General features: G+C 50.5%; 1 protein-coding gene across 7 annotated transcripts; it reads left to right on the plus strand.

Annotated features, from left to right (window-relative positions):
- The first annotated feature begins 5209 nt into the window (after positions 1-5209).
- b3galt6 (UDP-Gal:betaGal beta 1,3-galactosyltransferase polypeptide 6) lies at positions 5210-10462 on the plus strand. Of its 7 annotated transcripts, none has more exons than XR_488895.2 (3): positions 5210-5341; positions 7168-9008; positions 9423-10462. XR_488895.2 is itself a non-coding variant. In XM_007906928.2 (3 exons), exons 2-3 carry the CDS (start codon positions 7202-7204, stop codon positions 8849-8851), a joined length of 951 nt encoding a protein of 316 aa, XP_007905119.1. In that variant the 5' UTR covers positions 5210-5341; positions 7168-7201; the 3' UTR covers positions 8852-10462. The 7 variants fall into 7 exon arrangements, 6 of the variants coding, with proteins under 6 accessions (XP_007905119.1, XP_007905120.1, XP_042199664.1 ...); XM_007906928.2 differs by having other exon boundaries at positions 7168-8125; positions 8825-10462; XM_007906929.2 differs by having other exon boundaries at positions 7168-8125; positions 8843-10462.
- The last annotated feature ends 743 nt before the right edge of the window (positions 10463-11205 follow it).

Genomic DNA, 11205 nt, shown 5'->3' on the forward strand with positions numbered 1-11205 from the left:
AAGAGGCCTGAAATTCTACCCAGTCTTAGCTAATATTATTATAATAATCTTTGCATTTGATTCAGTGCCTTATCACATCATTGAGACGTCTCAAAGCGCTTCATGGAATATACTGTAAATTGACTTAACTGTATATTTTGTGGGTGAAACGTAGCAGACAATTTCGCACAGACAGTCATGGATCGAAGCTCAATCCTTGCTCAGTTTCTCTGCCTCGCCTTCTCTTTGCCCAATTTCAGAACGCAGCTGAAGACATTCTCTTTAACCTCCCTTTTCTGGGACTTGGAGCTCATAGCTCATGGCTGATGCTCCATTGTCCTCCACTGAAATGGTGGGGAAACAAAGCCTAGAACATTAATCTGTTTGTAATGATTTGCTGTTGAGCTTGTTAAAGCTTGTCTGTGATTATTAATGAGGAGGGGAAACAATAGCAGCAAGAAATAATAACGGCAGCATTGCAATATGAGAAAGCAATGTTCAATCTGGGTTGTTTATTCCAGGTCAGATCTTGCAATAGTGACTGTAAGGAATGTGAACAAGCCATGAAGTATTTTGGTAATGAGGTCAGAATGGAGTTGTGCAGAGGAGCTGCCCTCGCTCAGAGCCTCTTTGAACCCGAGATGTGTCTCACGGCTCATCTTTTGTATATTTGCTTTGGACCAGATCCCCTGTCAGATAATCCAACCCTCCGTCCTTAGAAACGCGAAGGTTGTGATATTGCTGAGACTGAGAAGAAAACATATGTCCACTTTGCCATTCGTACACGTTTCAAATCGCAGAAGCGTTGAGCCGAATGCCTGAAACCGCTTATTTTCCTATGTTTCTCAAGCGTTTGCGGCAACCTTGGCTCAGTCAGTATCCCTCTCACCTCCGAGTCATAGGATTTGCAATTCAAGCGCCACGTATCCAATGCCGCTTCACAGAATCTACTGTGGAGTGTTGTGCTTTGTTTTTTTTTTACCCGGTGGTCATTTTTATCAATTCGTAAGCCGTAACGAAATATTTTTGCTGCTTTAAATAAAAAAAAATCACAACACTTTGCAGCGAATCTTGTGAAGCCCGTTGAGATGTCCTCCCGACATGAAGGCGGCTATTATTAAATGCAAGAATTATTACTATTCTTATAAAACAAGTATAAAGGAGTGTGTGAAATAGCAATAGTAATAATAATCTCAGGGCAGGTGCGATGTGATATTGAACCGTTGGGACTATTGTTGTTAATTCTCAGAGCTGCTTGCTCCCCACTGGAGAACCAACGGCTCGCGCACACTTAGACAGCAAAGCACTGTAAGTCCTGATGTGGGGCGACCTGTAAGTCGGAACCCAATTGTGAGTCGATTGGTGGATCACCCACAAAACACTGAGACAATCCCCTTTACGGTGTACTCTGTGACGCAGTTTGAGACTGTCGAAGGCGCGATAAGGCTCTATAAGATCTGCCAAGGATTCTGCTTCTTATTTTATTACAACCTTCTGACTCGGAGGTGAGAGCGCCACCAGCTGAGCCCGGCTGACGGACGCGATGCTGGTAACTTGCTAAACTTGTACAGCAGCGCCACGCGGGTAAAAGCCCACGTCGCAGAAGAGCTTTTACGGTACGTTCTCAATTCGAAACGGAGCGAATCTTTGCCGCGCAGAGTAGCGGGCTGGCTGGCTAGGGCGACAGCGAGTCCAGAATGGGCGGGAAACAAAAGTCGGAATTTTTTAATTCGGAAATTGGCAATAAAGTAACTTCATTCACAATGTTTAGATTGTCTGCTCGGAAACTGGAACAGCTTTCAATTTGGACCAAGTTCCAGGAACGTATCCAAATGCTACAGCTGTTGTGTAGTAAGATCTCAATGTGGGACTTCAGTTGTCTGAGCTCTTGTCCTCTGGGACTCGAACTTTGAAACCACGAGAAAGTCCATCTCACTAATGATTCCGAATTGCTGTCGTAGACAGGCAGAGACAAGCTAATGGGCAAAAAAGTCCGGGCACTTTGACCTGTTTCAGGAATTCAACTGATCTTTGGGAGGAAAGCAGCAAACTGCAAGTCTTTCTGACAATGATGTCCCCCCCCACCTCTTCCCCCCCAACCCCCTCCTATCTTCTCCCCTCCTCCTCTTCCCCCCACCCCCCCCACCCAAATCAAGCCCCTAACAGCTGCAGAAACAGCATCACCCACAAAATAGCAGGGTGCAAATCGGACAGCCCGTGTTGACTTAATTAACACACTGTTACCCTCCCTCCGAGCATGGCTTCACATTGCCGGAATTCTCTGGGAGAGATGGCAAGATTCAGTAGGGAACGGCTTGCCCTCCTCCGGAGAAAAAAAACAACACAGGTTCTGTAATATTAGAGAGTTAAACGGTTTATAGTGACACCAGAATTGTGCGGCTGTGTAATCTGCTGGTCCAGCAGAACAACAGATGCAAGTCTTAAGAGCTGTGAGACTTCTTTCCGACGGGATAAGGCGCTACCCCCAAATGCAAGGATTGTTGTTTATCGCGATTGATTTTGAAGCCGTTTTTTTTCTCGTGAGAGCTGTTGAGAACCAACTTGAAAGTTGAGGCTTGAGTTGAGCGATTTGGAGGCTCGAGAATGCTAAGCAAATGGGGTAGAGCTGGAGCTAACGGTTGGATTTCTCCGAGGAACAGGAATATGAGTAGGAGTTGACGGCGTGCGAAATAGTGTATTTTAGTGACCTCCTGTGGCAAAGCTGAGGAATTTTTTTGACTTGTTGTCGTACTCTATTTTCTCTTAGGGAACTCTCCACCAACCGCAAAGGTCAATTAAACGTGACACAAGGGAACGAAGAACGAGGGAACAGTTCGCATTGTGCGGAACTTCACCGTCTCCGAGTTTCCCCCCTCCCCTACATCTGCGTTATTTGTCGCAGCCCAGGAAGTCCCCCAACCCGCCACGACGGCGGGGACACGTAAAGCACACGTTAGGGACTGCAGGGGTTTAAAGGGAAGGTCCGCAACCCTCAACACCGTCTTAGGGAAACCAATAAATCTTTGCGGGCCAACGTCCTGAGCAAATTTATTATTTTTTTTAGAACATGTACTGTAACCGTCAAAACGACGGTCGGGCCACAACCACAACAACGACAACATTACATTCGTACAGTGCCTTTCACTTTGGGAGGACGTCCCAAGGCGCTGATTGGGTTATTGTGTGGGGTTTGGGGCTCCTGGTTATATGGGGAAGATGGTAATAATAATGGTAATAATCCTGGCATTTGACCTTATCACGTCCTCGAGACGCCTCAAAGCGCTTCGCGGGATGCACCGCAAAGTGTAGTGACTGTGTGATTTGTGGGCGAAACGCGGCAGTCAATTGCCCGATTGGGATAATTATTTATCAGCCGAGTGCGTGGATTCACTGTACGGTCTGTGCTGTGAAGCACTTTGAGACTCTCGAAGAATTGATAAAGCACTGCAGCGAATACAAGGATTATTTTCATCGTTATTATTGATCAGCCAATTATTGATCGACTAATTATTGATTAGTCGATTAGTGATCTGCTGATGAGTGATCAGCCGGTTAGTGATCAGCCAATTATTGATCAACTAATTATTAATTAGTGATCAGCCGGTTAGTGATCAGCCGGTTAGTGATCAGCCAGTTATTGATTAGCTGATTAGTGATCAGCCGGTTAGTGATCAGCCGGTTAGTGATCAGCCGGTTATTGATCAGCTGAATATTGATCAGCTGAATATTGATCAGCTGAATATTGATCAGCTGATGAGTGATCAGCCGGTTATTGATCAGCTGAATATTGATTATTGATCAGCTGATTGGGTGCAGCACGAGTCCTGGGCAATGGGTTGACAGCTGCTGATTGACAGCTGCTGATTGACAGCTGCTGATTGACAGCTGCTGATTGACAGCTGCTGATTGACAGCTGCTGATTGACAGCTGCTGATTGACAGCTGCTGATTGACAGCTGCTGATTGACAGCCGAGGGGGGGGGGGGCGGGGCATCCGGGCCGCCAGGGGGCAGCAGCGGAGGAGCCGCGGCTGCGCAGTGGGTGGGAGCCGGAGACCGGGGCTCGGGCGGGAAGAGGGGAGAGCGAGAGAGAGAGCGGTGGGCGGTGGGGCAGTGGGCGGTTGGGGGGGGGGGGCAGTGGGCGGTTGGGGGGGGCAGAGGGCGGGGGCCCCGGGGGCGGCCCTGATCTTTCCGGCCGCTGTGAGGCGAGAGAGAGAGAGAGGAGGCGGTAAGTTGAATGGAGCTGTGGGGGGGGTTATGGGGGATTGGCTCAGGGGAAGGGGAGGGACGGGTGTGCTCGGGGGTGGGGAGCTGGGGTGGGGGGGTGGGGTGGGGGGGGTGGGGGGGGAGCTGGGGTGGGGGTGAGGGGGTGGGCTGGGGGGGGGGTGGGGAGCTGGGGTGGGGGGGGGTGGGCTGGGGGGGGTGGGGAGCTGGGGTGGGGGGGGGAGCTGGGGGGGAGCTGGGGGGGGGGGAGCTGGGGGGGGGGGGGGGGGGGGGGCTGGGGGGGGGGGAGCTGGGGGGGGGGGGAGCTGGGTGGGGGGGGTGGGGAGCTGGGGTGGGGGGGTGGGAGCTGGGGTGGGGGAGCTGGGGGGGGGTGGGGAGCTGGGGGGGGGGTGGGGGGCTGGGGTGGGGGGGCTGGGGTGGGGGGGGGGGAGCTGGGGTGGGGGGGGAGCTGGGCTGGGGGGGGTGGGGAGCTGGGGGGGGGGGTGGGAAGCTGGGGTGGGGGAGCTGGGGGGGCGGTTGGGGAGCTGGGGGGGGGGTGGGGGCTGGGGTGGGGGGGGGGGCTGGGGGCTGGGGGGGGTGGGAGGGCTGGGGGGGGGGGGGGAGCTGGGGTGGGGGGGGTGGGGTTGGGCGGCTGGGTTGGGGGTGAGGGGGTGGCGCAGGGAGTTGGCTGGGAGGGTGGGAGCGAGGGTTGACCCTGGATTGGGGGGTTGGGGGTGACCATAGGTAACAGTCGAAAAGGAAGGTCTTACGGTCTTACGAATGGAAAATGGTGAGAGAGAGAGAGACAGAGAGGGGGGGGCGGTGTGGGAGGGGAGGGGGTGGGGGGGGTGCAAAGGCGAAGGGATCGAGGGAGAGAGTTTCACAGCTTCGGGGGCGTTAGCGGCCGCCGACGGGTGGGGCAGAGGGTCAGGGGGACAATGGGGGGGGCCGGAGCTGGAGCCGGTCGAGCGGTAAAGGAGCAAACCATAAGCCGTTACTTTTTCTTTCTCTTTCAGGTGCAGCGTTCCCTCCCTCCCTCTCTCTCTCTCTCACTCTCACTCTCTCTCTCACTCACTCTCTCGTACCCGTTCGGATCGAGGGGACATGCACTGCTCGGAGTTACGGCGACGTCCAAGACCACAGTCACGTTTGTTAACCCAGGCGGGAACACGTTTTCTTTTTTTTTTCTTCTTTCATCTAAATGTCTCACTCTGGCGCAGGCGGAGCGGGGGGGGGGGCCACTTTGAGACGGTTTAATTCCCGCGCGCGTGTGCGCGAGTGCGTGTGTAAAAAAAAAAAAAGCAGCAGCAGCACCAAGGTCTCACTCTGAATTTCCGTGGAATTGACGAGTGTGTGGGGAGGGACGGTTTCTTGTCTCGGGTCACGGGGGGGGGGGGGGGGGGGGCATAGTTCAAAGTGCTGAGACGAAACGGAATGCTTTGCGGGAAGAAAATCACAGGGTGGGTTGGGGTTGAGGGTTGGGGTTGGGTGGGTGGGTGGGTGGATGGATGAGGCGGTTGGTGGGGGGGAGGGTGGTGTTTGGTGATGAAATCCTCGAGAGCACTGCAGCACTCTGCGGCTGCGGCTGCTGACCTGAACTGTTAACAAGGTCACTCACAGCTCACAGAAAAATCATTGGGGGGGGGGGGGGGAAGAGGCTTTTTCATGCCCCACGTTGGCATACTCCAGGAGTCAGTGTCAGTGACCGGAATCAGGGATAGAAAACCATCTGCATTCGCCATTAATCCGGCTGCAGATTCCACTCACTTATCATAATCTTTGCATTTGATAAAGCGCCTTATCACGTCGCTGAGACCTCTCAAAGCCCTTCACAGAATATACCGTAGAGTGTATTTTTTTTCTTGGAGGCCCAACACTTGCTTTTGGTAAGCTTAGATGTATTTTTAAACATTTAACACACGCCGGGGCCACTTTGAGATGGTTTAACTCCCGTGGAAAAAGCACGGAGTATGACCTTGTAAGTCTCGTCACTAACGTTGCTCCGTATCAGTCTCCGAAGCTGGTATTGTCTCTGCTGAAGGCAGCGTCTCGCTGATCGGATTAACCGCGATTTTGATGCATTCAGCTGCCTGTCTTTACACCTATAGCTTCAGGGAATGTCAAGAGCTCACAATGCAAATCTTCGCGTTTCCTAGTTGTATTTTAAAGCGGTGCTGAAATAGGCAGCCCTCCATTTTAGAAATAAAGTGGCTGAAACATTTCTTCTGTAGAGAGAGAGAAAAAGAAAGAGAGGAGGAGCAGATAAGTGAAGATAATTGGAAGCACCAGCTAATCGGGGAGTATGTGTACAAACCCTATAATCAATTGCAGTGTTTATTTTTAGCAAATCTGCACTGACAGTGTCATCGAGGAGTACAAAATGCCCTGTGACATTGAAAAAGCCTTTTAGACTTTGCTGATCTTTCGCCTTCCTGTAAAACTGCGTTCCACACTGCGGCGAGACAGAGCACGATTTGATGCTCTCAATGTTTATGAACAATTTTACAACCTAATCGATTTAGTTCTCGTCTTGCAAGTGTTACCCGGGTCAGCACTTAATCGACTGTGTTCCTGGCTGATTTGCCTGGCATCAGTTGCCATTTTTCCCACACAAGCTCTTGTGCTCTAAACGTGACGAGTGCTGAGTGAGAAATCGGTCAATATAAACAGGGAATCTGTTCATTTCGATCCCAATGCTCATGCATTCATTAGCAACTGCTGTGCGCAATTGGCTGCTGCTTTTCACCCACAAAATACGCAGTTGATCGACAGCATATTCTGTGAAGCGCTTTGAGACGTCTCGACGACGTGATACAGCGCTGTGTCAAATGCAGTGATTATTAATGATTACTATTATTAACAGCGCTGTCGGTATCTTGTAAGCTTGTTTCTTTCACGCCCCATTTGTCAGGCATAAATTATTTTACTAATCTCAGAGAATCTTCCTTTCGACCGCAATCTTAAATCTGATTTATTTGCCTTTCCAGTTGACGGGAATCCAGAGATTGAAGAACCTGCACAATGAATCTCATCCGTCTATTCTGCCGGCATAAAACAGCACTGGGCGTAGCGAGCCTGTCTCTGTTCGCCCTGATGTTGCTCTATTTGGCGAAGTGCACCTCAGAGACTTTGAAATCTGGAGACTCCGATTTGCCCCACGATGTAAAGCGACAAGAGAAGGCCAGAGATCACAGCAGCCAGAAGGAGTTCTCGGCCTTCCTAGTGGTGCTAATCACCACAGGGCCCAAGTTCACCGAGAGGAGAAGCATCATCAGGAGCACGTGGCTGGCCATCCGGGACTCCCAGGTCCTCTGCCGCTTTGTCATAGGCACCAGCGGGCTCTCGGCCGAGGACCTTCACAACCTGGAGCGAGAGGACACTCGCTATCGCGACCTGCTGCTGCTCCCGGACCTCAAGGACTCCTACGAAAACCTCACCAGCAAAATCCTCCACATGTACGCCTGGCTAGACCAAACCACTGACTTTAAATTTGTGCTGAAAGCCGACGATGACACTTTTGTGAGGCTGGACGTCGTGAAGGAAGAACTTCAGGCGAAAGAGCCGAGGAGGCTGTACTGGGGCTTTTTCTCTGGGCGAGGGAGAGTCAAATCCTCCGGCAAGTGGAAGGAGAGCACGTGGGTGCTGTGCGACTATTACCTGCCCTACGCCCTGGGCGGTGGGTACGTCCTCTCGGCTGACCTGGTGCACTACCTCCGCATCAACGCCGATTACCTGAAGATGTGGCAGAGTGAGGATGTGTCCCTGGGCGCCTGGCTGGCACCGGTGGACATCAAGCGGGTGCACGACCCTCGATTCGACACGGAGTACAAGTCGCGAGGCTGCAACAACAGGTACATCGTGACCCACAAGCAGAGCATCGAGGACATGCTGGAGAAGCAGCAGACGCTGCTACGGGAAGGGAAGCTGTGCAAAGAAGAAGTGAAGGTGAGACTGTCCTACGTTTACGATTGGTACGTTCCACCGTCTCAATGCTGCCAACGGAAAGATGGCATCCCCTGACACTTGGATCGCTTAGTGTTAGACAGAAGCTGTCAATGCTGTTAGGGTCTCTGTATAGGATTTAAGAACATATCGTGCATGTTCTCTCGGATACTCCTCTCCGGAACGACACTACTCCAGTAGCTCATCCGTGGCACTGGCTTGCGGTGTTTCCTCACGCAGGTTTCCGTTCAGCAAGACAAACCGAAAAACACTGCACGTTCAAACCGGTATTTTATACGACCGTGTTATTCAGAGAAGCACACCGGCTGCTATTCCTTCTGATCACTGCTCGGTTCACTGTACGCCTACATTTGATTTGACTTGTCACTCGCGCACCTGACCCCAGTGGGTGCCTTTTAATCTGAATCACCCAAACCCAAAGTCTTGTCTAGTTCTCTTGATTTAACTCATTGAGAGAAAGACCGCTGTTCTGAAAGGTGTTCACAGGTGGGTTTAGTGTAGGCCTATGGGTGTCGCTGTCTATCTCTCCCCCACCCCCCCTCCCCCTCTCGAAACCGCACCCACATTGTTGGAACTGGCTGTTTATTTGGGGTAAAAGTGTAGTCGGACTGATTCCAACTCCGGCCACACATGTGTAATGTGAGTCTCTTTTGAGAAGCTGACTGTAAGCTGGTCGATCAGTTGCCTTTATTTTCAAAGAGAGTTTGACAAGGTCTGGAAAAGATCAGGAAGACTGGAATCGGGGCACAAGTCACCAGGCGGATTGAAAACCGGATACTCTATTGGTGCTCTGGGACGGCGAACCTCAAGCCCTTTGTCTAAACTGAGGCCCGACCCGATTGAGAGTGTAAACGCACGAGAAAAGGTACAGTGGAAGCATATCCCACGGAGGGCAGCCCCTACACTCAGCGAACTGACGTGATACTTCTTTTTGGGGGTACATCTTACTCTTGTCCAATTAAGCTGCAAAGAGTTAAGATGTACCCCCAAAACTCGCTGCTTATTGATCACACTACTCGGAAGATTGATAGCAACCTTTTCAGGTGGAATGCCCCCAACGCTTAACCGTGGTGATTTTCTCGCTGTCTAATTGTCACCCTTACCGCACGTCCTTGATGCTTATTGATTTTTACCCTCTCGGTAATCGCGCGCTCAATAAAGCCTAACATTTGTTCAGGCGAAAACGTTTCAGGAAACTCTGTAAGAATTTAAATTATTGTCAGTTAAAGTTGAATTAAGTTATTGATCAGACTTTTTTTTTCCATGTTTCAATTCACAGGAAAGATTGTCAATTCCTCAAACGTTTACCTGTGAGTGTTAAATTCATCCACTCCCTGCCCAAGTCTGTCTTAAGACATACCTCTTTAACCACGCATTCGGTCATCTTTACCTTCCCCTCCCCCCATCACCACTCTTTTTATCTCTCTCTCTCTCTCTCTCTCCCCCTCGCCCCCTCTCCTCCAAAGGCTGGCCCTGAAGGCGGTCTAATAATTGTTGTAATTAATTATCCTTGGATTCATATGACATTTCTGTCCGTAGACAGAGTGATTGAGACTAAGCCATCTGACCTGGAACGTTCTGCAGCAGTGAGGTATTTTTGAGATGGTGGAGGAGGCAGATCCTTCTTGTTTAAGCATGAATTAAACTCCAGAGATGGTTCTTTGTACTCCCCCCTCTATAATTGAATTCCCTCCATTTTAACTCATCATAACTGCTTTCCGGGAGGCAATAATCCCTGAAAAAAAATGTCAGTGAATCTATGACTGTTTGTGGGGACGCTGCTGTGCGCAATTGGCTGGCGCGTTTCGCCCAAAAAATGCACAGTCACTACACTTGACAGTATATTCTGCGAAGCGCTTTGAGACGACTCAACCACATGATAAGGTGTTGCATCAAATGCAAGGATTGTTATCATCTCAATGCCATTGAAGGCACAGCGATAACAAAATTACATTTGCACAGCGCCTTTCACGTCAGGAGGACGTCCCAAGGCGATCTCGTGTGTCTGAGGTGTGGGCTAATACTGGCCAACACTTTTACTCGTACCTCAGCAGGGCACGACATTCCCTATTGCTTTGTAACAGATGCCACGTTCCTCGAAGAATGTTTGGAATCCCTTCCGTGTGTTTGACGACCCAACAACACAACAGGACTCGTGCTGCGTTTATACCAGTTTGTGCGATGTGACCAGCGATGTACTATTTATTTTAAAAAAGATTTTTAAAGACGATGCTGCGATCCTTGCGGGAAGAAACTTGTAACGAGGAGACGTTTAAGTATTGTACAATTCCTGCGATTCAATAAATAAGCGCAACTGGACTTCTCATGTGGTGCATCATCAACAACAACAACAACAAAATTACATCTGTATAGCGGCTTTCACGTCAGGAGGATGTCCCAAGGCAGTGTAATTGATGGGTAGGTACAAGGAACCCATTGGCGTTGTGGGTCGTTTCGGGGAATCGACTGTTCCAACTGTTATATGGATGTCCAACTCGACGTCCCAACTTCTTTTCAATCTACAGATGAACATACAGTGAGTAAGAATAAATTGCGTAGTGCTGGGTGGGAAAACTTAGTTCTTTCCAGCCGTTAAGACTGGGGAAGAGCCATTCACAAATGTCCGTGTTCCACGAAACCCTGTAGAAACGTAGAACGCAGAAACCTCCTCTTATCCGATGGAACAAAAGTCGTTCAGACGCACCCAGTATGACCTTCCCGTGGGGAGCGCACGCTCTCATCGGTCTGTTTGTATCATTCCACAAGTGTTTTAACTTTATATAACTTGATCACGTCCTAGTAGATCTACAGTAATCCTCTGGGATTCCCTCAAGCCTCGGCTCTTGGCGATCCTGTGCCTAAGCTCTCCAGGATCAGGTAAGCAAAGGTGCGTCTCTCTTGTCCATCCCAGATAAATGGAAGTTTGCCTCCAAAGGTGAAATCCTCAGTAATTTGGTTTGGACACTCTTCGTGATGGTGATGGTTTTCTGGGTGTCGGGACACCTGGCTGACCAAAGTTTGCCGCTTACCTGCCCGTCTTGTTGGTACACGAAACACGCAGT

This window comes from Callorhinchus milii, unplaced genomic scaffold (genome assembly GCF_018977255.1).
Source record: "Callorhinchus milii isolate IMCB2004 unplaced genomic scaffold, IMCB_Cmil_1.0 Scaffold24, whole genome shotgun sequence".
In the NCBI taxonomy this organism is placed as follows: domain Eukaryota; kingdom Metazoa; phylum Chordata; class Chondrichthyes; order Chimaeriformes; family Callorhinchidae; genus Callorhinchus; species Callorhinchus milii.

What these genes read in the sequence shown, in the direction of transcription:
- b3galt6 (XM_042343730.1), top strand. Translation starts at nt 7,202, where the DNA reads ATGAATCTCATCCGTCTATTCTGCCGGCATAAAACAGCACTGGGCGTA.